The sequence below is a fragment of the Paroedura picta genome, chromosome 3, assembly GCF_049243985.1.
Source record: "Paroedura picta isolate Pp20150507F chromosome 3, Ppicta_v3.0, whole genome shotgun sequence".
Taxonomy (NCBI): domain Eukaryota; kingdom Metazoa; phylum Chordata; class Lepidosauria; order Squamata; family Gekkonidae; genus Paroedura; species Paroedura picta.
The window spans coordinates 126,893,529-126,919,926 of NC_135371.1; the positions used below are offsets into that span (position 1 = coordinate 126,893,529).

A 26,398-nucleotide genomic window follows, 5' to 3' on the forward strand; every position below is an offset into this window, starting at 1 on the left:
AGAGGTTCTTTCAGATGAGGAGGAGGAACCACCCCTGGCTCCAGGCAGCCCACCACCTAGAGGTGCGCTCCCAGCAGAGGAGAGGCTTACGAGGGAACGCGGCAGGCTGAGGCGCGTCTCCGTCTTGACAAGCGTGGGAGAGAGGCTCCTTGAGCACTGCCAGGAGGAGTCACGGCGTGCCGCGGCCGCTGACCAAGCCATGCTCACACTCATTGCCCAGGAGGGGAGAAAATTGAGGGCAGTCCTTAGAGAGACAAACCAAATCCTACGCGAAGGCGTGGAGGAGGTGCGACTGATAAGGAGACTCATGGAGAGGGCTGTAGTGGTCATGGAAAGGGCCTACCCTCCACAAATCGCCCCCACCCCCCCACCACCACCCACACCAACACCACCACTTCCAGCACCCACCCCACCGACTCCCTCTCAGAATGCCTCCACCCAAACAAGAAGGAGGACTATTCTCGGAAAGAGAAAAATAAAACCAGCAGACAAGTACTCCCCCTCCTAGTTTGGCCCACTTTTTCTATTTCATGTTATCTGTGTTTTGTTGTTTGTTGAATAAAGTTTATATTTTTGACTCTGTCTCTGTGTACCCTACTGTAGAATCTGCAAGGCCGAAAGCGGCCTCTCTAGTGATTGTGTATATTGTGGTACTGCTGTGTGGGTTGGAGGTTGGAGGGGTGTTAGTTCAAGGAGTTTTAGGAGTGTGGTGTGGGGTTAAATATGTGCGAGTTTAAGAAGTCACACTGGAGTCTTGTTATAAAATTTGCAATAACATTTTATTTTAAAAAACATTTTAACAGGGGAAAAACATTAGGGAATGAAACTTGGAGCCCCACCAGCACCACCACCCCCCCACCCCCCTGGAAAACCTATTTTTTTTAACAAAAGTATACATTTAACAGGGGAAAAACATTAGGGAATGAAACTTGGAGCCCCCCCCCCCAACCCCTACCCCAAAACACAAACAGGAAACAAAACTCAGGTCCCACTGCTCCCCTGCCCAGCCCCTTCCATCTCCCTCACTCTCCTGCTCAACCTTCCCACGGACCCCCGGACTTTGCGGCGGAAGAGGTCCTCATCCTCCTTCTTCTTAACTGTGTGGGGAGGGAGAAAAAGTACACATTAGTGCCACACATATTTTCAAATTTCTTTAGTTTACATGCATACACTTTTAAGTGGCCTTAGCCACAGTGTGAGAAGAGTTGGGCAGTGGGGAACATAACCTACGTTCTTCCGCCTCCCTCTGTTGCCTTTGCTGCTCAATCTCCCCTTTCAGCTCTGCCACTTGAGCCTCCAGGGAAGTAACTCTGGCCTCCATGGCACGCAGCCTTGCCTCCACAGTTTCAGCTATAGAAATCAAACAAAGAATTTGATCACACTCCAAAAGGAAGCATCACATCAGGCTCCCATATGGCTCCATGGGGGTACACACACATGGGTCTCCCTCACAGACATAAAACTCTCACCTGCAGCCTGTCCCGAGGTGGAAGGTCCCTCTTCCTCCCCCTCCTCACGCTCAGGTGCTGTTGCCAGCTTGGATGGTGATTGTGTGGCTGGGCAAAGAAAAAGACAAATCATAAGTAAAAGCACACAAAACAGAGATGAAACACAGCTGGTGGACACACCACAGTTAGAGTCTAAGCGCATAACCAAAGTGGTTCTACAGTACTGGCTGGCTAAGTCAGAGGGGGTTGACAGCATCTAAATACTTTCTCGAATTTCATTGGGGACAGTAGGGGAAAGAGGCAGCTAGTCATTCCATGCATGTTTAAGGGCAAAACACAACGAGGGCAGCACTCACCCATATGCCTCCTCATGTCCAGGGGGGGCTTCCCAGCCTTCTCCCATATTTTAACCATCTGGTCGTGGAAGACCGTTCTCCCACTTGGCTGCGGGATCCCCCCCCACTGTTCCAGACTGTTTAGGAAGTCCAGCTTAAGTCGCTTGAATTTTGTCCGGACCTGCTCCCAGGTCCGGACGTAGCCCCTCTCCCTCAGCTTTGAAGCCAACACCAGGTAAGCACCCTTGGTGTGGCAGTGGGTGCTGGCCATAAGGCGGCCAACACTTTTCGATTGGAGCACAAGCTCCAGAAGTGCCTCAGCCTCGGCGCGCTGCCAGAAGGAGCCCTTCCGTGGCTTCGGCATCTTCGGAATGACGGTTAGGGAACGAACGTGCGTTGCTCCGATCGACCACCCCGTTTTTTAAATGTATCAAAGCTGCCCACCAATAAAATTATTCATTGGAACATAAGTGGATTGATCCTCCGGTTTGACAGGGGTCGCCAATACTTCCTGGCTACCCGCCTCCCCGAACTTTCCCCATTCAGCGCTTCCGTATTGTGTTTGTCAATTTCAGTGGGGAGTTAGCATTTAGGGCTGTCAAAGTGCTTTTGGACCAGAGAATCCCCGTTTTTTTGCTGGCAAAGTACACAAACCGCACAAGACAAGGTTAAACAAAGAACACAAAACTTTATTCAACAACAGAGTAGGAAAAACAATTAAACACGTCTCCTGTTTCTGTAGATGTGGGTGGCTATGGCGTCCCGAACCTTGCACCCCTCAGCATATATCCTTTTTCTCCTTGCTTCAGGGATGTCCTGTGTATCCTGAAGGACTACAGGTTCAGGTTCGTCCTCAGGGAAGGGGATGTTATGTCCCTTGTCCTCGCATATGTTGTGCAAAATCACACATGCGATTATCAGCGGAGTCACATTGTCAATATGTACATGGAGTCGTGACATTAAACAACGGAACCGTGACTTCAAACGTCCAAAGGCACGCTCCACTACATTCCTTGCCCGGGAGTGACTGAGGTTGTAGTGGCTCTGCACGTCCGTCCTTGGCCGCTTGTAGGGAGTCATGAGCCAGCGTCGTAATGGGTAGGCTCCGTCCCCGAGGACCAACGCCGGCACACGCACGCCCTCAATGGTGGCGGTGGGGTTTCCTGGAACAAAGACCCCTTCGTCCATGGCTTTCCTGAGGTTGGATTCCCTGAAAACAAGGGCATCATGCCTCCTGCCACTCCACCCCACCTCAGCATCGATAAACCGGCCGGAGAAGTCCACTGTTCCTTGCAGGAGAACAGAGCAAAAGTCCTTCCTGTTCCCGTACTCTTTTATGCTTCCCCCGGGGGCACGGATAGGGATGTGGCTTCCATCGACGGCCGCAAAACAATGCGGGAATCCAAGCCTGGCAAACCCGTCCATACTCTGGAATAAGGGAAAGAAAAGAATATAAGCCATTGCATGTCAGCGTGGGGTGCATCGCGTCTTCGTTGCTGACCTGTCAAACAAGAAAAAAAATTTAAAGGGCAAAGGGGATAGAATGACACTCACCGCTCCAAGCCGGTCTCCGAGGCACACGACTTTGCTGAACAATTCCGCCTCCATGGCGAGGCAGAACTCCTTAAGGATATCGCCAACCGTAGTGACTCCGAGTCCGAATTGCTGGGCCACTGTCCGGAAGTACTGAGGGGTGGCCAAGTACCACAATGCGGCAGCCACCCTTTTTTCAACTGGAACGGGGCGCCACATGCCAGTGACTTGCCTCTCCATGCGGCCACGTAGAGCATCCACGAGTTCAAAAAATGTCCCCCTCGACATCCTGAAGTTGGCAATCCAGTGGTCATCATCCCAGCGAGTCCACACAAAATTCTCCCACCAGTCAGAGGATCGTTCGTCCACCCAGAACTGTCTGGGGAACCGGACCTCTGCCAGAGCTTGCCAGCGTTTCTTGGCCGCCATGGTTACCCTTACAGAACGTCTTCTGCTGCTGGTCAGCGTTCCGGCCACACGTTCTCGGTACTCCGCGATAGCAGACGTCCGACGCGACAAGGCGGTATTCATGCGCTGGACCACCGCGAGCATGTGAGCCAGCAATTGAAAAATAAGCCTCTCCATTGCAACGTTGACCTGTGCTGCGGGCAGTAGGCTACGCAAACAAAAGAGTGAGGCCGACCGCGTGTCTGCCCAGGTGCATATAAGCAGGTAACCTGTGGGCGTGTACTGTGGGCGGGGATTAACCAATCAAACATGTCAATGCATCTGGTTCCTAGAAAACAATAGAAAACACGTTCCAAGGGCGCCAATGATTGGACGATAACGCGTTGCTACGGGGTTTCCTGGGTTTTTTAAAAAAAAAGGGAACCCCGACAAGTTCGGCTTTAGGGTCGAGGTCAAAGGTGTGCCTGCAGTTTGATTGACGGGCACGGGAGGCCAGAAGCGCTAAAAAGGGACCTCCTTTGTAGCGATAAGACGGAGAACCGGAAGCCTGTGGGTTACGAAAGTGGCGAGAAGTGAAAGTGCCAAATTCCGCAAAAACCGCAGCTGTGCGTTACGGGCACGGCTAGTTACATTTCGCTACTTGAAGTAGCGCTTTCACAAACGGCAACCAAATAGCAACTTTGAGCTCTGTGCGAAATGGCCCCTAGAATTGCTCCACGGATAGGTGTTAAGCGTCTTTTAAGGTGCTGAGTTATTCTCTCTCCCTCTAATAGGGTCACAATAGATACATGTGCAGGAATATTGAGATTTTTTCAAAGATTTGTCTTTGATTATAGCTGTTTGCTATAGTCTTTGATTATAGCTGTTTGAACATCAAGAAAACGAAGATCATGGCATCCGGCCCTCTCAATTCCTGGCAAATAGATGGGGAAGAAATGGAGATAGTGACAGATTTTATTTTCCTGGGCTCCAAGATCACTGCAGATGGGGACTGCAGCAAAGAAATTAAAAGACGCTTGCTCCTGGGGAGGAAAGCTATGGCAAATCTAGACAGCATCCTAAAAAGCAGAGACATCACCCTGCCAACAAAAGTGCGTTTAGTCAAGGCTATGGTCTTCCCAGTTGCAATGTATGGCTGCGAAAGCTGGACCATAAGGAAGGCCGAGCGTCAAAGAATTGAGGCTTTTGAACTCTGGTGCTGGAGAAGACTCTTGCGAGTCCCTTGGACTGCAAGGCGAACAAACCGGTCAGTCCTAGAGGAGATCAGCCCTGACTGCTCTTTAGAAGGCCAGATCCTGAAGATGAAACTCAAATACTTTGGCCACCTCATGAGAAGGAAGGACTCCCTGGAGAAGAGCCTAATGCTGGGAGCGATCGAGGGCAAAAGAAGAAGGGGACGACAGAGAATGAGGTGGCTGGATGGAGTCACTGAAGCAGTAGGTGCAAACTTAAATGGACTCCGGGGAATGGTAGAGGACAGGAAGGCCTGGAGGATCATTGTCCATGGGATCGCGAGGGGTCGGACACGACTTCGCACATAACAACAACAACAAATAGCTGTTTGGGATTATAGCTGAGACAGAGACCTGCTTTACATGTCAGTTTGTTTGTTGATCTACCAATGCATTTTGTTGGTCAGTTTGTTGATCTTCAAATGCAGAAAAGTTCTTCAAGGATCTCATTGAAATGAAGCAGTAAAGAAATAGCGGCCGCGACAGATCGCGGCTGCCGTTGACGCGGCGGGGGCGCCCAGGAGTGGCGATGACCCACCTGCGTCAGCAGGCCGCGTCGCGGCGCGCGGGAGAAGGACGGGGCCGCCGGCTTTAAAAAGCCGCGTGGAGGCGGACCCGTCCTCTTTTCTCCTGGACCTCGCGCCTGGACAGCTTGCTGTTCAGGCGCTCGGGTGAGTAGGCCCGGGCAGGAACGGCGCTTCGGGTGCCTGCCTGCCCTTGCTTTTCTCGGCTAGGGGGAGGGTCGGGAGTCCCTTCGGACCCCGAACAAAGAAAAAAAAAAGAAAAAGAAAAAAAGGAGGCAATCAGGAAAGGGGGAAAGCCGGGGCAGCGGCGAGCCGGGCGGGCAGGTCCGCGGGGGGAGGAGCGGTCGACGAGATGCCTCGCCGGTCGAAGTCGGCCGCCACCGGCAGCGGGAGCGGGGCGGCAGCGCGTGAGCCGGGCCGCGGAGACAGGGGGCTGAGGATGCCAGCGCTCCCGCCGCGGCCCAGGGGTCGAGCGCCCGGGCCAGCCCCCGGGAGGGGGCGGGGCGGAACGCACGGGAGCGGCCCGCAGGGTCGCCTGTCCCCAGCAGGCCGCGACGGGGATGCCGCAGCCCGGCCCGGCCTTCCGCGCCCCGCGGGCAGCGCGAGCGCGGGCGGGCCGGGCAGAGAGGGGGGGCGAGCCAGGCCACCCCGGCCTCGGCCAGCGGTCGCGGGGGGGGTCGGGGGCCTCCACGGCGGCCTCGGAAGGGGGCCGAGGGCACGGCACGCGGCAGGGGGCAGGGACCGGGGACAACCCCGGATCCCCCGCACGGTCCCCGGGCGGCCCGCGTCGTTCGCGGTCGCGGTCGCCCGGGGCCTCGCGGGTTTCGGAGAGGGCCAGCAAGCGGGCCAGCGCCCTGAGGGCTAGTCGGGCCTGGGCGTCGGCCATCCCGGCATCCAGGGCCCGCGGCCCCGAAGGGGCCTCCGGGGACTCGGGACCTTCGCCTGAGGAGGCCTCGGGGGGGCGCCTCCACGGTCCACCGGCGGGGGGCGAGGGGGGCAGGTTCCACAGCAGGGGCTCGGCCCAGGGACGGCACCTCCTCCCCCAGGCCGCGGGGTCGACCCGAGAGGGCGTCAGGGACGTCCCGGTCCTCGGTGTCCAGTTCGAGCTGGGGCGCCCGGCGCAGGCTCGGGGCACCAAGGGACCGGGGCAAGGATGCGTATCGGTCCCCTTCTCCTCTGCGCCGCCCCAGCCGGCTCCGGGGGCGGGGCGCGGATAGGTCCAGCGGGTCGTCCGCGCGCCCTTCCCGGGGGTCGCCTGGGGAAAAAAGGGGCAGGCCGCGTCACAGGTGGCACAGATCCAGTCACCGTGGGACGCGGCTCGATCGGTCGTCCCGATCCACGTCGTCGGGCGGGGCCGTCCCGGGACACTCGGCCGAGTACCGGGCCGGCTTCGAGGAGGCTAAGAAGCTGTACGGGGCCAGTCGGACGCGCCATCGGAGTCGGACCCGGACGGACACGTCTTTTTCCGGCAGTCCGCCAGGGAGCGCCGATTCCAGGGGCCGCTCATCTCGGGCCGGGCGTGGGGAGAAAAGGCGGCGTCAGATGCAGCGGAGGGCGCACAAGCGGAGGCGTACGTCGCGGCACAGCCCGCCCTCTGGTGAGTCCTCTTCGTGGGAGGAAGGCGACGACACCATCCACGATGGATGGTACTGGATTGAAGGCGCCTACGTCCCGGGGATCCCGCACTGGCTCAAGAACAGGCGGCGGGATATGGTGCGCATGTTGGACGAGGCTGGGATCAGCCGACGGCGCCGGGAACCCCCGGGGCGGTTTCGAGACGGCGAGGCGCCGCCGGGGGTCCATCTTCCCATTAAGTTGCGGGAACGGATCCTCGACGGTTATTACGTCGATTTTTTCGAGTTGGCCAAGTGGCGGCGTAAAGGTGCCGACACGGGGAAAAAGGGCGACAGGGACAAGGCGCAGTCCCAGCCATGCGAGAGGTCCATTCTCAACTGGCTCAAGGGTTTCTCTGAATTCCAGGCCCTCATATGCGGGGGGTATCCTGAAAGGGGGTGGCACCTCGCCCGGTACCTTTTCACCGTCCTGGAGGCCTGGGAGGTGGGGGGCGAAGAGGCCGCAATGGATTATGACAGGGAGTTCAGGGAACTCGCCTCCCACAACGCCGCCACACGTTGGGATCTCCGGCTGCATGATGCGTGGTTCATGCAGGTGGGGCCCAGCGCTAGGCTGCGGAAAGAACGTGGAAAAGGGGGCGCTGCTGGTCCGGGCCGCAAGCTGTCCGGACTGGTATGTTGGGACTACAACAGAGGCGGTTGCAAACGCCGCAAGTGCCGTTTTGAACACCGCTGCGAGTCCTGCGGCGGCGGCCATTCCATGGCTGCTTGTGCCCAGCCGTCTACCTCGCAGCCCTTTCGAGGGACCCGATCCTCCGGAAAGAAGGACGGGGGATCGGGTCCCGCGGCTCCTTCCACAGCTCCAAAATCCGGATGAGGCTGCGGATCAGCTTGGCGGGCTGGCTCCGACGCCCGTTCGGCTCCACGTGCTTCTGGCGTGGTTGGAGCACTATCCAGATAGGGAGGCTGCAGCCTACTTGGCAGCCGGATTTACGAAAGGTTTCCGGATTCCCTTCACCGGGGAGCGTGTGGCATCCACTTGCGGGAATCTGAAGTCGGCTCGGGAGCTGCCAGATGTTGTCGCCGCCAAGTTGGCCAAAGAGAAGGCCGCTGGGAGGATTGCCGGACCTTTCAGTGGGCCGCCGCTTCCGAACCTGCGCATTTCCCCGCTGGGCGTAGTGCCAAAAAAGAGTCCAGGGGAGTTCCGGCTCATCCAGCACCTATCTTACCCGAGGGGTGGGTCAGTGAACGACTTCATCCCTGCGGAACTGTGCACAGTTAAGTATACACCGTTCGACGCGGCTGTAGCCATGGTTCGCCGGTGCGGAAAAGGGGCGTTGCTCGCCAAGTGCGACGTTCAGTCTGCCTTCCGGCTTTTGCCCGTCCACCCGGATGACTTTTGCCTCTTGGGCTTCCGGTTCCTGGAGGGTTGGTATGTGGACAAGGCCATGCCGATGGGGTGCTCCATCGCCTGCGCGGCCTTTGAGGCTTTCAGCTCCTTCCTCGAGTGGGCGGCCAGGACCCAGGGGGGGTTCAGGGAGCTGGCACACTACCTAGACGACTTCCTGATGGCGGGTCCGGGGGGCACGGACACGTGCGCCGTCAGGCTGCGGGTATTTCAATCGGTCATGGCCGAATTGGGAGTGCCTTTGGCTGCGGACAAGACCGAGGGCCCCGCCACCAGGCTCACTTTTTTGGGGGTCGAGCTCGACACGGTGGCGGGGACTTCCCATCTGCCAATGGACAAGGTGGCTTCCTTGCGGGAGCTGATTCGGGGCATACGCAGTCGGCGGCAGTGTGCGCTGCGAGACATTCAGGTGCTACTGGGGCACCTGAACTTCGCCTGCAGGGTAGTCACCCCGGGGAGGGCGTTTTGCTTTCGCCTGTCCTTCGCCACACGGGGGTTGTCCCGCCCCTTCCACCATCTGCAGATCTCCTCCGAGATGAAGGCGGACTTGGACGTGTGGGAACGTTTCCTGAGTGGCTTTAATGGTGTGGCCATTTGGCAGACACGGTTTGCCCCCGGGGAGCGTTTGCAAGTCCAATCTGATGCGGCGGGCGGCCATGGGTTTGGGGTCTACTTAGATGGAAAGTGGTGCGCGGCAGCATGGCCAGACGCCTGGACGGCAGAGGTACACCGCGACATGACTTTCCTTGAGTTCTTCCCCGTTTTGGTGGCGGTCCGCCTTTGGGGGCCGCAATTGGCCAATCGCCTGGTCGAGTTCTTGTGCGACAATCAGGCGGTTGTGCACATAGTCAACAAGCAGTCTTCCAAATCTCCCAGGGTCATGCGCTTGGTGCGGGCCTTTGTGTTGTCATGCTTGGCGCACAATATTTCCTTCCGCGCCAGGCATGTTCCGGGGGTCATCAATGAGCTGGCCGACGCTCTCTCTCGGTTTCAGGTCGAGAGGTTCCGGCGTCTCGCCCCCGGAGCGGCAGCGGAGTCGGAGGTTTGCCCGCCGGACCTCTGGGAGCTTGGCGCCACCTGATCGTGGAGGGGGTACTGTCGTCCCTGGCCGAGTCCACTCGGCGGGCCTACCGGCGGGCCGCACAGGACTTTGTGGGATTCGCCCGTCGATTGGGAGATTCTTCGAGCTGGCCCATGAGGGAAGGCATGCTGCTCCGGTTCCTGGCGCACCTCAAGGGGACAGGCCTTTCCTGCCGGACAATGCGGGTCGTCTTGGCCGGACTTTCCTTTTGTTCTAAGGCCTTGGGATCCTGGGACCCAGGGAAATCGTTCCTGGCCCGTCAGGCGGTAAAGGGTTGGGGGCGGCAGGCGGGGTCTCGGACCGACCCCAGGCGACCCATCACACGGGCTGTTCTGTGCCGAATTATAGAACAATTGCCCGCGGTGGCGAGCTCTGATTTCGAGAGCGCCCTGTTCCGGGCGGCTTTTTCGGTTGCTTACCATGGTGCCTTGAGAAGCAGCGAGATGGTGGCACAGTCTCGCTCGGCACGGCTCACCACGGGCCTGCTGGTCTCGGACGTGGAATTGCTAGATGGTGGAGTACAGTTCCTCGTCCGCCGGTCAAAATGTGACCAAGCGGGCAGGGGGAGCCACGTTTACGTTCCCGCCTCGCGGGGGTCGATTGATTGCCCGCGTCGGGCGGTGGGTGCCTACTTGAAAATCAGGCCCCGGCTGCCTGGGGCGCTGTTTGTCCATCGGAATGGGACCTGTCTGTCTCGCTACCAGCTGGTGGCCGTCCTGCGAGCCTGCCTGCGGAGGGCGGGGCTCCAGCCTTCCATGTATGGGGGTCACTCCTTCCGCATTGGGGCCGCCACCGAGGCATACTTGGCTGGCGAGCCTCCCGGGGCCATTAAGCGGAGGGGCAGGTGGCGTTCGCAGGCCTATAAGGCGTACATTCGCCTTCAACTTGTTGTTTGATTTATGATTACCAGGTGTCCCTTCAGCGGCAGCGGTGGTCCACGTGGTGGGCCACAGCATCCCATTCTGGGCCGGCAGACACGCGCATTCCACCATGTGGGGACCGCATCTTGGCCTCGAGCGAGTCTGCAGGATCACCTGGTCCGGACGGTGAGGTTTGCGGTGGTCATCTTTGCTGCGGATCGTTGCTGACGATGTCCGGCGTTGGGGCGTTCCCGATGTGCTGGTGATTCATCTGGGAGAGAACGACCTACCATCCCTGACCGGTCGCCAGCTGAGCGCAGCCATCGCTGAGGACCTGCAGATCCTGAAGCAGCGGATGCCTCGTACGCTGTTGGTGTGGTCCGACCTGCTGGATCGACTGAGGTGGCGTGCCGCCCGGCGGCCCGAGAGGGTGAACTGTGCCAAGCAAAAGGTCAACAAGGCGGCCTTGAAGACGGTGTTCTCATTGGGGGGCGTGCATGTCCCGCACCCCAACATAACGTTCCGTTCCCCGCTGCATTTTCGGTCTGACGGGGTTCACCTCTCCGAAAGGGGGTGCGACCTCTGGCTGTCCGACGTGCGGGACGTTCTGGTTAAAATTTTGTCCGAGGGTTGGCGGGAACAGGCGCCTGCGGTTCCTGTTCAGTGGCGCGTCATGCAAGGTGGGGAGCCTGTTGGCGGGGAGCCCGGCTGCGCACGGGACTCCCCGGAGTAGGGGGTCTCGCTAAAGAGACCGGCCAGAACCGGGCGCGGCCTACCCGGCTGGGAGGCCAGGGGCCCGGGGCCAAGCGAGAGGGGGAGGGCCCTATGTAGGCGGACGCCTGTGGGGCCCTCAAAGGTCGCTTCCCAGGGACGCCGCGGCGGAAGGCATCCCATCCTCCCGGCTGGGAGTGAGGTGTGGAGCCGGAACGCCGCGGTGAAGGGGGTCAGCCGGCCGGCTGACGAGGAAGGGGCTCCCCTACCTGCATGCAGGCCAACCCTCCCAGTTGGAGGGCTTTTGGGTTAATAAACGGCTGCGGCCAATTTGTTGCCAAGATTGGGTCTGAGTCGTTACTGGGTTAGTCGCCCCCTGCTAGTCAAAATGAAAAAACACCCTATCAAAATACCTAAAAAACATAATTTCAATGAAAGCTGGCTGGAAATATCTGGAGAAAACGGGGGGGGGGGGATGGTGCACATCTTCTGCCTGTTTTCAGCTGTCTGATCTGATCTGGATTTAGGAATAATTATCTTCTAATTTAAGGTTTCCTCTTACTGTTAAGTCTTAAGGTCCTGATTCACAGCAGAAGTTTCAAAATTCATATATTCAAACATGATGTAGAGTACTATATTAAGCCTAGCATGCATATGGTGGTTTTCCTTGTATATTTAATGCACCTTGCCTACATTATCTTATCCTTACAACATTAATTAACATTAAGACCATTAATTGTTCCCATATTGTGTGCAGGTGAATTAATTGTCCCTGTATTGTGTGCAGGAGAAGGTAGTTCAGACCAAATGTCTTGCCTGAACACACCAGGTGAGATTATGACTGAAGTGAGAATTGAATTGCACTGTAATGGACAGTGCGGATCTAACAGTAGTAATTTTTCTAACCATAGAGGTAGAAGAATTCCTGTGTTCCCTTCCCCTTTTTCCTGCTCATCACTTCCCTGCTTAGTAGCACTGTGATGCACCATTACATTTGCAATAACTCCGATAATTATTAAAAGTAACCATATTTAGTTGGGGGGGGGGATAATTTTTTGGCCAGCAATGGCTATAGCTAGCCATGGTTAGCCCAGGTCCAGGCATAATCCTGCCCCCGAGTTACCACTAAACAGCAAAGAAAGGGAAACTTCCTGCAGAGAAACAGAAAGGACGGAGAATGTTGTGTGGCTTTGTTCCCAGTCTCATGCCCAAGTTTAGGAAATTTTCAGTGTTACAGTATTGAATTGTAGGTTCAGTTATGCAAACTCTCACACACAAAATCCCATGAGTCTGTCTTTGAATTTTCAAAATTGAGAAGTGCTGAATGTGGAAATTCTTTAAAGATTCAGACTTTATACTTGGTTTGAATCTGATGGGCAAATTTACTCTGCAAATAGAAGGGAAGTGCCATGAATACAGAGCAGTGTATTTGTCTGAGAACAGCTTAAATGCAAACTTGGTAGAGCTCTAACATCTGATTGTTGGCAGCTTGTGTTCATAAGGATAGGGACACTTAAAGCAGATGGAATGCTTAAGCTTTCAAGGTTCTGTTCAAATGAAAAAATGAAAAAATGAAATGAGGAAGACTGACTTTCTAAGCAGAGGACACTTTTTTCCAAATAAAATTTCCCAGTTTTTCTTGAGACTCAACCATATACTCAAAATAGGACTGCGAGTATAATTTCATTGGTCTCCCAAAATGATAGCTTCAAATGGGTAGCCGTGTTGGTCTGAAGTAGCACAATAGAATCAGAGTCCAGTGGCACCTTTAAGACCAACTAAGATTTATTCAGGGCGTGAGCTTTCGAGTGCAAGCACTCTTCCTCAGACGAAGACGAAGAGTGCTTGCACTTGAAAGCTCACGCCCTGAATAAATCTTTGTTGGTCTTAAAGGTGCTACTGGACTCTGATTCTATTGGTCTCCCAAGTCATTGTTCTTTGAGTGCAGCCATCACTTTGGCCTTGATTTGATGGTGTACTTTTAATCGAAAAGAAAACCTACCACATAAGTACAGTTCATTACAGCGTTGTTTTTTACATGGTCAATGTTCGCTCACTTAATTATGGATCCTCTTCTAAAGTTATTTCTTTCAGGTTCTTAGTTTATAGCTCTTTTACTGTTTTGGAATATAATCCCTGCACCCCCTTTTGCATTTGTGATAAATTGTAATGCTATGATGTGATTTTCCTTTTCTTGCGGCTAGGGCTGAAGGCACATGCAAGCTTTTTGCTACTCAGTAGGCTAGGACTAAAAGCGAATGGCATTTCATGATTAGTGTGACCTGGGTTGGCATTGCAGCTTCATTAGCACATGAAACTTAATTGCTGCCTAGTTTCAGCTCTGGCTAACTGAGAGGGTGTGGGCCATGCTGTGTTAATTCTGGACTAGTTTCCTGGCAGAGTTAATAACCTTGCATGACTTTTAATAATTTCTAAAGAGGGATATAGGTGCCAAGACATGCCTACACATATATGCTTGAACACTTTCCATTTACCAGGGTCAGTTCCTATCTTCTGGTGCCAGTCCCTGGTTAATAATTATTCCTTTTTTACATTTTAGGTATGGGTGTTAAATTTGACTACTGATAAATACTTATTATGAGCCTCTTGTGGCACAGAGTGGTAAGATAGCGACATGCTGTCTGAAGCTGTCTGCCCATGAGGCTGAGAGTTCAATCCCAGCAGCCAGCTCAAGGTTGACTCAGCCTTCCATCCTTCCGAGGTCGGTAAAATGAGTACTCAGCTTGCTGGGGGGTAAACGGTAATGACTGGGGAAGGCACTGGCAAACCACCCCGTATTGAGTCTGCCATGAAAACGCTAGAGGGCGTCACCCCAAGGGTCAGACATGACTCGGTGCTTGCACAAGGGATACCTTTACCTTTACCTTTTTAAATACTTATTAGTTTCTCTTCATCCTTCCAGTAATTATCTCCTCTGATAATAAAGTTTGGTAAATCTATTCTAAGCATAACCAGTTTTTTACAAAGGTAGCTTGTGGTCACTTTATTAAGGATTTGCAGTGTAAATGAATAGAAAGCAGAGAAGAGCCTTTGGCAGCATATAATAACTATGAGTGTAGTAGAGGAAGCAGGGGTTTCAGTCATGATTCTTGGTGTGTGAATGGAGTGTTGTAACTACCTCTACTTCTTTTCATCTGTTAAATGCTTGAGGGATTATGAAAGCTATGATCGCTGCCTATATCATTCACCATTGACCAAGTTCTATAGCAGGGTAGAAAATATTGATGTTCCATTACTATAACAATAGTGACAAACAATAACATAGACTAGGTGGTTTTAGGCAGAACTACATTAATCCCAAATGAAACATGGCTCATTTGTATTATTTTTCACAGCTACTGAATCAATTTTATAAACTCACTTCCAACATCTACCAGGGAGTAGGTAGGCTGAGCAGATGCATGCTTTTCAAACTTATGTAGAAGAAGGATTTTGGGCAGGTGCAGCAGTTTTTTTTGGGTGGGACACTGTATTTGCTGAATTTTTCTCTTCTGTGCAACTGTTAATAGTGTTGTGTGATCATTTTTCCATTTGAATTGAAACATGATTGCAAATTGCAAACAGCATCCTTGAATGCTCCAAAAATGCTCACTGTTTATTGGAACATGAAATTATTCTAAAGTAGAGGCAAAGCCCATTGCATCCAGGGAAACAACAGGCACTAGGAGGCACATCTGCACTGTAGCCATCCTGGAGGCTGGCTCCATGGCAAAAGTGCAAAATAGGAAGGAAGGAAGGAAGGAAGGAAGGAAGGAAGGAAGGAAGGAAGGAAGGAACACAGACAGACTGCAGAGGCCAAGCTGGATCCCATGGGACTTGTGGGCAGCCTTTGCTCTTTGTCCTCCCCCCCCTGACCCTTGAGGTCCCACCTCCAAATCTCAAGGAACATTCCTAACCCTGGGGTCACCAACCTCAAGGTGTGGCCTGGAAATCACCTGGAATTGGAGATCATCTGAAGACTGCAGAAATCAGCTCCCAAAGGGGAAATGCAGAGACGACCCGTCATCCGAAGATGAATAAACAGAAAGAAATTTCCAAGCTGGTGATGGCAAAAATCTTTATTCAGAACGAGTTCCTAGGTATAAAACCTTGTTTTCATATATTACTTCCTCACTAAACTTATTTCTGACTTATAGTTACCTTTATGGACCTTTGATACTAATAGACCCAAATTATATGGCTTAAAATATAAAATATAAGAATTAGATAGTGGGTTGAAGACTTTGTATCCCTGGGGAAGAAAAACAATTCAGAAATAAGTTTACTGAGGAAGTAATATACGAAAACGAGGTTTTATTCCTAGGAACTCGTTCTGAATAAAGCTTTTTGCCATCGCCAGCTTGGAAATTTCTTTCTGTTTACCCAAAGGGGGAATGGCTGTTTTGGAGGGGGAATTCTGCAATGACATCTCCAGACTCCTGGAGATGAAAGGCTGCTTGAGAGGGGGCACTGTGGCCCAGAGAGGTTGTGGGATGTGAATCTCCAGTTAGGACCTTGGGATTTGCTGGAATTGCAGGTTATTTCCAGGCTGTAGAGATCAGTCCCCTGGAGAAAAGGACTACTTGGGAGGTGGGACTCTCTGGCTTTGGATCCCATGGAGGTTCAGGGATGCCAGGCTCCAGGTGGGAAACAAAGAAAAATGCTGTGGGGCACTAAATGCTAATAACAATAAATATCAAAGAATTCATAAACTCGTCACAGTTTCTTCCCTCAATGAAAATATTTCATTGATAGCAATATGAAAATATTTAAAATTTTCTTGAAGAACTAAAAAGCATTCAGTCTGTACATTCTTCAGTTCAGTTCAATATCAAAGTAAATCAAAGACAGTTGTATGTTTCAAACAAAAATTAAAACATTGGTTGGCAAAGAACTTACAGTCGGTTTCTCAATTACTGCCTCTGTGTTAGCTTTTCTCAACATTTCTACCATTCAGAAACCGCTGAAACATTCTTCAGGCTTCAAGAAAGTCCAGAAGTGGGATCCCAGGTCCCAACTGGATGCTAGCATACCTACCACTGTTCATGGATGCCAGCCTCCAGGTGAGACCTGGAGAACCCTGTGAATGTAAGTTTCTCTCCAGACTGCAGAGATCATTTCCCCTTGAGGAAAGGGCTGTTTGGGACAGGGACGATGGCTATGTGACACTCCCCTAGACACACATACACACACACAACAAAAGTATTCCTTTCTTCTGAAATTTCAAACCTTATTGACTACTCAATCACCTCTCCATGTAGGAAATACCTCCTTGGATTGCTCTGAGAAGCCATTGGCCAGAAGGTCCAAATTTGAAGGAAATAATTCCATAACAGTCAATGAGCAAGTCAAAAAAGTCTAACACCATCCTCCCTCAACTGCTTCTTCTGCTTGTGCTCTAGCTACATCTCTTTAAGGCAATGGCAATTTGTGCAGCTTAGTATAGTGGTTAAGAGCAACAGCTTCTAATGCGGTGAGCTGGATTTGATTCCCTGCTTCTCCATATGCTGGGTGACCTTGGGCTAGTCACAGTCCTGTTAGAAACTGTTCTCACACAACAGTTCTGTCAGAGTTCTCTCAGCACCCTGTGACCAGAGGGCAAGCAGAGGGGCAATTTCTGAGCCTTCTGCAGCCCCCCCCCCTCCAGAAGGTACACAGAGGCTGCTCCAGCTCCTTCCATTTCCTCCGACTTGAAAGAGGACAGAAGGCTAGGGCAACTTACTGGCAACAGGGCATGGTCCAAGACAGGGTTGTGAACTTTGGTGTCCAAAACAGCCATTCCGGCCTGAAACAGTCCATGGTGTGTGTGTGTGTGGGGGGGGGGGCTGGGGAGCTCCTCTTCCACCCAGCAAACTTCTAAAAGAGTAAGAAAATTGGAGGTAGAGAGCTGATTGCTTGTTAAGCCCTTCCTGGCTGAAGGATGCTTCCTGATTGGGGCTAATCTACCAAGTTAGGCCATTCTTGGATGAGGGCCATCACGTAGTCATCAGTAAACATTCCTAGGGCAGAGGCATTTCCTCAGCACCCTGAGTCCCAGAGGGCCAGTAGGGGGCTGTTTCTGGGCCTTCTGCAGCCCACCTCACCTCTAGAAGGCTCACAGAGGCTGCCCCACCTCCCCCCCCCATATCCTCTGAGTTGAAAGAGTTCAAAAGATCAGAGCAACTTTCAGATGGCAATGCCCATGTTGTTTGTCAAAAGAACTTTGGAGTTGTGCGCAGATTATTGGGGGGCTGAATAGTATTTCAATAAGATCAAACCTTATCCTGTCCCCTTGATTAAGGGTTTATTGAAACTTTTGAGGAAGGGTAAAATCTTCACCAAGCTGGACCTCAGGGATGAGTACTATAGGGTTCGAATTAGGAAGGGAGGCTGAATGAAAATGGCATTTAACACTCTCTATTTCAATATTTGATCATGTCATTCAGTCTGAGTGGTACCCCCGGAATATAAATGAACTTAATTAATGAGGTTTTGTGTGAGTTTTTGTACAAGGGGTGGTGGTTTAACTTGACGATATGTTTATATATTCAGAGTCCCACAAGGACAATGTAAAACTGGTGAGAGCATTTATGGAGAGACTGCGGGACAATCAACTATATGCTAAACTGTCTAAGGCTCCTGAGCTTCGAATATTGGTTAAAAATGTATTTTCATGCTCAACCAAATCATTTTCTAATTAACTTTAACTGGCTACGTGTCACAGAAACTTCAGATTATGGGCTTGGACATATCAGTTCTCAGTGTTCAAGAAGAAGGAGTTATACTAAAATCAATCTCTCAGAGATTAGAAGATCTGGATGCCCAGTCATTAGGTTCTTCTACTGATAGCATCTGTACTCCCTAACACAGGGGTAGTCAACCTGTGGTCCTCCAGATGACCATGGACTACAATTCCCATGAGCCCCCTGCCAGCATTTGCTGGCAGGGGCTCATGGGAATTGTAGTCCGTGGACCTTTGGAGGACCACAGGTTGACTACCCCTGCCTTAACATACAAAACCATGCCCTTGGGTCTCCAAATTCTATAGGCACACCTGTTAAAAAGAACATTTCTGTTAGCTTGCCTAAACATCTTCCCTTCAAACTTAACTTGGGGTAGTTTTTTGCAGATTCCTTCTCAGGGAAGATATGATTTGCATGGCTGTAATGTCCCTGACATTACTCTACACCATCATCCTTTATCTGAATATTTGAACAAATTTTGATCTATCTGTATTGATGAGAAACACTGGATAAAAACTATACTAAGTGTGAAGGACTCAGCAATAATTATAAAAGCAGCTAAGTTTCTCTTGGTAATTTTAAATTAAAATCTTCCCATTACAGAAACTGTAATTGTTTAAAATTTTAGTTTCTATGCATTGCCATTCTTATGCCAATAAAGGTACTCTGACAGAGTTTCATAAAGAGGAGATCGACTTCTTAGGCTATTGAGTGTTCACCCAAGGGTTGGAGTTGGAAGGAAAAGACATTTTTGATTGGGAACTGTCATGCACTCACAGACAACTACAGGTTTTCTTACGATTTGCACATTTCTAACAAGAATTTATTGTCAATCTTGTTCAAATTACAGTTTAAACCCTGATAGACAAATTAAAAACAAAGGAAAAGGAGAAGGGGCAAAGAAGCCAGGATTTAAACTGCATTGACCCATAGAGTGTTAATGTACTGTCAAGGAACTAAAGCATAATTTTACTACTGAACCCATATTGAGAAATGCAGACCTCATCCAGCCATTTGTGGTTCAGGTCAATGAGAGTGATGTGTCAGTGGGTGGAATTTTACTGCAGAAAGGGGAGGGGCAAATTATACTCATGTGCCTACCTGTCAAAAATATAATGAGATGAAACAAAATTGGGCAATTAGGGAAAAGGAAGCTGTGGCCATACTAATTAGCTCTTTCTACCTGCTAGCAATGGGTGGAGGGGACTGCAGCCCCTTTCAAGGTCTAAACAGATCATAAAAATTTAGAAGCCCTGAAACAGCCCAGAAAACTGAACTCAAAGCAGGTCTGGTGGGCTGTTTTCTGTTTGTCTTCACTTGCCTGGAATGACAAACTTCTAGCCATTGCATTATTCTATCTTCCCCAATGTGAAAGCTTTAGGGAAGATGTCACTGAATCCATGTTTACCCTGCCACAGCTCCGGCTAGTGGCAGTCACTCACAGGCAAACAAAGAAGGGGGCTCTGAACCACCAGTCTAGATTTGCAGTCCCACAGCTGGTGAAGAGTCTTTAAGGGTTTCAAGATGCCCTTGAAACAGACCTTGAGTTTAAAGACTTGAAAAGGAAGCTCTGAATCTTGATTTAGTTGTGCTAGACCAAAGAGCAGAGGCAGCTGGGAAATGTAACCCCAGGGAGGCTTGATGTAAATTTCCAAGGGCTTCCTTCATGCTTCCTAGTTATCTCCTGGCCTTGGGCGGCAGAGATAGTGGTTGGTATGTCTTGGGTGGTCTGTTTATTCATTCTGCATTGGCAGGCTTGTGGCATGGGAACTGTAAGTTATAGCACCTGGACTTTGGGTGCCAAAGGATTTTAAGGGTGGGGGGCTGGGAGTAGCTTTCTAGCTAGGCAGGTTTGCGCTAACTTTAGTTTCAGCAAAGAGTTTCATGTGTCTCCTTCATTAACCTTTCAATAAAGAGATTTCTCCTCCTTTCCCCATCTAGATCTCCTTGGAATTAAATTCATTTTCGCCTCACTGAAGTACAGACAGATAATGATTTGTCACCCCAGCTATTTTTATCTAGGTAGGAGACTGCTGCTTCAAAGAAGAATGTTGTGCTTGGATATGATACCAAAGTACAGAATAAATGCACTGCACATCATAATTGTATGGTATACATATTTTTAGCTTCAGTCACAGCTGATCCTTTTTCTGATTCCTGTATGAGTGTGGGAGAAGCAGCATGCACAATTTAAACATGACATTCAGCTCATGTTATTTTGTATTTGTGGGATTATATGAAACAATGCAAAACAACCTCATTTGAAGTCATCCTTCGCTGTAGAATCTTGCTTGGTGAATGTGCCCTTGAGTGGAAACGGACACAAATCTCAATTTTGCAAAACCTCTTTCTTGTTCTGACCTGAAGGTATGACTGGTTCATAGTCTGGTCTGTTACAGGAAGCCAGAGTAAATTAACATGCTTTATTAGACACTCACTTGAGAAAATGAAATTGAGGACAGGGCCTACGATAGCTGTGACACCAGAGTTCCACTGCAGAAGAAATGCAGCACAGGGCTTGGTCATATATAACCAGTTCGGAATGAGAGTGTTCAGGTATAGAAATGGAGGGCTGTAGGGCTCAGCTGTGCAAGCTAAAAATAATTAGAGCCTGTTTGTCTTCATCTCAAACCGATAAAGATGGAAGTGAGGAAAGAGCACTGGTTCAGAGAGAGAAAGAGCAAGCACTGACCCACAGACTCATTCAAATAAATACACTGCTCTTGTCCTTTCCCCCCCTTCCTGCTGTACCAACCATGACTGTTACTTTTCTGTGCTTATTCTCCTTTAAAATAATTATATTCCTTGCATTTCCAAACCCATGCTTTCAAAATCCTTACATGAACCATTTTTTAGATGACTTTGTAAGCAGTTTAAGATTTTTCAGAATATTGTTTAATTTTGTTGCAAGGGTGTGTGTCTTACTTCAAATGCTATGTTTCCTTAGGCAGGGGGGGGCAGAATTGCATTTCTTTTGGCATAGGAGTTGAACATTTGACAGAAAACCGGATGGGCATTTCCTAACCAGTACTGGAGATTTTCCTTATAACAGTTCTCTATATGCAATGGAATTTCATCTCAGGAATGACACAAGAAGCCTAACTTTTAGTTTCTTTTCATCAAAGTATTATCTCCAGCTTGATCCACAATTCAGAGAGTAGTGGTTAGGAGTTCAGATTTGGCAAGCCAGGTTTGATTTCACGCTCCCCCACATGAATCATAGATTTGGAGGGGGCCATACAGGCCATCTAGTCTAACCCCCTGCTCAACGCAGGATCAGCCCTAAGCATCCTAAAGCATCCAAGAAAAGTGTGTATCCAATCTTTGCTTGAAGACTGCCAGTGTGGGGGAGCTCACCACCTCCTTAGGCAGCCTATTTCACTGCTGAACTACCCTATGAAATTTTTTCCCCTGATATCTAGCCTATATCGTTGTACTTGTAGTTTAAACCCATTACTGCATGTCCTTTCCTCTGCAGCCAATGGGAGCAGCATCCTGCCCTCCTCCAAGTGACAACCTTTCAAATACTTAAAGACGGCTATCATGTCCCCTCTCAACCTCCTTTTCTCCAGGCTGAACATTCCCAGGTCCCTCAACCTATCTTCATAGGGCTTGGTCCCTTAGCCCCAGATCATCCTCGTCGCTCTCCTCTGTACCCTTTCAATTTTATCTTCGTCCTTCTTGAAGTGAGGCCTCCAGAACTGCACACAGTACTCCAGGTGTGGTCTGACCAGTGCCGTATACAATGGGACTATGACATCTTGTGATTTTGATGTGATGCCCCTGTTGATACAGCCCAAAATTGGCATTTGAACCGCTGCATCACACTGCCTGCTCATGTTTAGTTTACAATCCATAAGTACCCCAAGGTCTCGTTCACACACAGTGTAACTTAGAAGCGTATCCCCCATCCAGTAGGCATGCTTTTCATTTTTCTGATCCAGATGCAGAACTTTACACTTATCTTTATTAAATTGCATCTTGTTCTCATTTGCCCATTTTTCCATTGTGTTCAGATCTTGTTGAACTCTGTCTCTATCTTCTGGAGTATTTGCCAGTCCTCCCAATTTGGTGTTGTCTGCAAACTTGATGAGTAGTCCTTCCACCCCCTCATCTAGATCATTAATAAATATGTTAAAAAGTACCAGACCAAGCATCGAGCCCTGAGGTACCCCGCTACTCACTTCCCTCCAGTCTTATGAAACACCATTGACAACAACTCTTTGAGTGCGATTCTCTAACCAATTTCCTATCCACCTAACTATCTGAAAATCCAGATTGCAGTCCTTCAATTTATCCATCAGAACATCATGGGGAACCTTATCAAAAGCTTTACTAAAATCCAAGTAAATGACATCAACCAAATTTCCACGATCCAGCAAACCTGTCACTTGGTCAAAAAAGGAAACCAGGACCTGTTGGAGACAAATCCATGCTGACTTCCTTGGATCACCAAATTGTCCTCCAGATGTTTGCAGATCGCTCCCTTTAATATCTGCTCCATTGTCTTACCCACAATGGAGGTCAGACTCACTGGTTTATAGTTTCCTGGGTCATCCTTCCTCCCTTTCTTGAAGATCGGAATAATATTTGCTGTCTTCCAGTCCCCCGGGACATCTCCAATCCTTAAAGAGGTCCCAAAGATGATGGACAAGGGTTCTACAAGTTCTCCGGAAAGTTCTTTGAGCACTCTCGGGTGCATTTCATCCAGCCCACGGGATTTGAACTCATCCAGTGTAGCTAAATGCCTCTCCACAACCTCTCTGTCCATGTCAACCTGCCACCCAGACACTATCTCTTGGCTACTGCCATCTCTAGATGTGCCTAAAACCTTTGACCTGTTGGAAAAAACAGATGTAAAATAGGTGCTGAGCCTTTCTGCTTTCTCTGCATCCTCCGTTAGAGTTTGTCCATCCGCACCCAACAGTGGGCCTATTGCCTCCTTTACTTTACATATGCTCCTCACATAACTGAAAAATCTTTTCTTGTTACAGTGGGCTTCCCTGGCCAATCTTAGTTCACTCTCAGCTTTGGCCTTTCTCATGATTGATCTACAGTGCCTAGTAACCTGTAGGTACTCTTCTTTAGAGCTCAGTCCTTCCCTCCATTTCCTGAACATTTTCCTTTTCTTTCTTAGTTCCTCTTGAAGTTCTCTGTTCATCCAAATAGGCTTCTTAGAGCTCCTGCAGTGTTTTCGTCTTTTTGGGATAGTCATTGATTGAGCATGCAATAGCTCTTGTTTGAGTAGCACCCACCCTTCACATGCTCCCTTCCCTTCCAGCATTCTCATCCATGGTATGACACTTATCATGTCTCTGAGTTTATTAAAGTTTACCCTACGAAAATCCAACATCCGCATCTGGCTACAACCTTCCTTGCCTCCCCATCTCAAAAGGAATTCTGTGAGGACATGGTCACTTCCCCCTAGGGTCCCCACCTCCTTCACCTCATCCATCAACTCTTGCCTGTTGGTCAGTATTAAGTCCAGTATGGCTGAACCTCTTGTGGGTTCATCTACCATTTGATAAATGAAATTGTCAGCCAGGCAGATCAGAAACTTGCATGACTGAGGACGCTTCGCAGAGTTTGTTTCCCAGCACACATCTGGGAAATTGAAGTCACCCATGATGACAAGGTCCTGCCGCTTGGATATTTTCTCAAGCTGCTCACAAAGTGCAGCATCCACATCCTCTCATTGGTCAGGCGGTCAATAGCAGACACCAACCACCACACTGTTTGTTTTCCCCTCACTTATTTTCACCCAGATGCTTTCCACTGTAGATATACTCTCCTTCACTAGAATTTCCTGACAGGTAATCCCTTTCCTCACATACAGTGCCACTCCTCCACCTCTTCGATCTATTCTGTTTTTATTGAACAGTTCATATCCATCCACTATTACATTCCAGTCATGAGACTCATTCCACCAAGTTTCTGTGATGCCCACTAGATCATACCTTTCCATCAGCATGAGAAGTTCCAGCTCTTCCTTCTTATTGCCCATGCTTCGGGCGTTAGTATGAAGGCATCTGAATCCTTTTATTTTGGGTTCCCTATGAGCTGGCCCTCCTGGTTGGGCTGCCCCCGATCGGTCTCCTTCCTTACACTCCCTAAGCTGAACGTCTCCTTCCCCTTGTGGCTTCAGTTTAAAGCTCTCCTGATGAATCTCCCCAGGTTCCTGCCAAACACATTCTTCCCCAACTTCGATAAGTGCAGTCCATCAGGTGCTAGTAGGGCTTCCTCAAGAAAGCCTATCCCATGGTCCCAGAAACCAAATCTCTTCTGCCGGCACCAACTACGCAGCCACTGATTCACCTCCATTATCTTCCTCTCCCGATGCATTCCTCTTCCCTTGACAGGCAAGATTGAAGAGAATACCACTTGTGCCCCCATTTGTTTGAGCTTCCTCCCTAGATCTTGATAGTCTGTTTTAATAGGAGCTATGGTATTCACGGACATGTCATTCGTACCCACATGGACCATCACAAATGGGTAGCGATCCATAGATTTGAGGAGTTTGGGCAGCCGTTCTGAAACATCTTTAATTTTTGCTCCTGGCAAGCAACACACCTCTCGGGTTAGGGGGTCAGGCCCAGCCACATGGCGATCCATTCCTCTTAGCAGGGAATCTCCAATTACCAGTACTCTCCTTTTTCTTTTCTTCTCAACACCATTTCCTTCTATCCCCGTGGCCTCTTCATTTTGTCTTAGACTTTGTTTTGGGACCTCTTCCCTCGTTGACACTTGCACCTCCTCTGCAAGGGCCTGAAATCTATTTTGGAGCTCCAAAGGTCCCGAGAACCGTGTCGCTCTACGCCGTTGAGTCTTTTTCGTAACTCTCTGCAGAGGTTCCATAATGAGGTCAATCCCTTATCCTCTTCAAGACTGGTTGCATCCTCTTTATTCCGAGTCGCACAGCTCTGGTCTATGAACTCCTCCCCTTTCTTAATTTGGGTCAGGGTAATAATCCTCTCTTCTAAGCCCCTAATCCTTTCCTCCAAAAGTCTTACCAGCTTACACTTGGGACAGATGTAGTCCATCTTGTCTTCAGGAAGGAAGGCAATCATGTCACACTCACTGCAGATGATGGGATGGGTGTCCTGGAGGTCCACTGAAACGTGTAGGCAGTGCAACTACTAGGGAAATATAATCTACTGAGTCTAATTGCTGGGCCAAGAACCCCAGGCTAAGAGCGCCAAAGGCTCGCACCTCTGGCAAGGAGCAGCCCTTTTTAATCCTCCCAGTAATCACCCAGCAATTACCTCACTCAGCATGACAATAGCCTCACCTAGTCCGCAGCAGCAGCAGCAGCAGCAGCACCCCCCAGCAGCTTTCTCCACATGCCCTCAGTTGTCTGAGCTCTGACATGCAGCCAGCTTGGGCTCGCCACAGCACTGATAAAGCTGTTCTGACCAAGCAGCAATATCAAGGCATATAAGAACCAACTCTTCTTCTCCAGTCACATTGAAGTGCTACAGAAGTGCTTCTGTAGGATTCCTCAACATTTTTGAGCTTCAGGTCACCTTTGACATTCTGACGAGTGCGAGTGGGTGCAACCACAAAATGGCTGCCACAGTAGGTGGAGCCAATCACAAAATGACTATTGTATGAAGTAACGAAGTAAAACAAACTACAAAATGGCTGCTGCAGGAGATATCAGGGGAGTGAGGTTATGAATAACTCTTAATAGTAAGACTTCAACATTTTAGCCAAATGCTCATCTTAACGGAAGAAGAAGAAGTTGGTTCTTATATGCCGCTTTTCTCTACCTGAAGGAGTCTCAAAGTGGCTTACATTCTCTTTGCCTTTCCTCTCCCCACAACAGACACCGTGTGAGGTAGGTGAGGCTGAGAGAGCCCTGATATTACTGCTTGGCCATAACAGCTTTATCAGGGCTATGGCGAGCCCAGTGTCACCTAGTTGGTTGCATGTTAGGGAACAGGGAATCAAACCCGGCTTGCCAGATTAGAAGTCTTTGCTCTTAACTACTACACCAAGCTGGCTCTCTGCATCAAGCCTAACACATTATTTTTAAGTATTTTCTCACTTTCACACAGCTTATCTTCAGTCACAATATTTGTTTTGTTTTTTTACTCTGCACATCAAATCAGATTACTGATGGCCAGTCAGAAGGTGTGCTGGAGGAGAGCCCCATTGACCAAGCGCATTTTGACAGAGCCACTTTTGTCAGTGGTCTGGCCTTTATAAATATACAATAAGTGTATAATGAATTTTGTAATCTTAACTCCATTACATAGACAAAACCTTAATAGACATAGACAATGGACACTGTGTGGACTGTTAAGTCATATGTATGGACCAGTAGATCAGATTAAAAAAATGGAGGCCTCTAAATTCTCAAAAACAGGCCCAGGTCAAGGCAACCATTAATCATGTCCAAGCTTGCAATTTTTGCATCCACATCAGTGTCCTCCAATCAAATAAGGAACCATATAAAGGCAGCAATGCCAATATATATTTGGTCAGTGGTATTGAGGCACAAGTATGTTCATAGGATTTGATTTTGCCTAAGGGTACATATAAAACCTTTGGGTGTTTTTA

The 26,398-nt window shown here is 49.9% G+C and overlaps 1 protein-coding gene across 2 annotated transcripts in view; it reads right to left on the minus strand.

Moving 5' to 3' along the window:
• Positions 1 to 968: 968 nt before the first annotated feature.
• Positions 969 to 26,398, minus strand: part of LOC143831321 (uncharacterized) — a 31,192-nt gene continuing 5,762 nt past the window's right edge. Inside the window, exons 1-4 of one of the 2 annotated variants that reach the window (XM_077324350.1) lie at positions 1,805 to 3,350; positions 1,470 to 1,556; positions 1,231 to 1,350; positions 969 to 1,097 (exon numbers count right to left, since the gene is read on the minus strand). In XM_077324350.1, coding sequence (XP_077180465.1) covers positions 982 to 1,097; positions 1,231 to 1,350; positions 1,470 to 1,556; positions 1,805 to 2,147 — 666 coding nt within the window. In that variant the 5' untranslated portion in view covers positions 2,148 to 3,350 and the 3' untranslated portion in view covers positions 969 to 981. Of the gene's footprint in view, positions 1,098 to 1,230; positions 1,351 to 1,469; positions 1,557 to 1,804; positions 3,351 to 26,398 lie in introns of those variants that run through there. The other variant, XM_077324351.1, reaches the window with a different exon arrangement.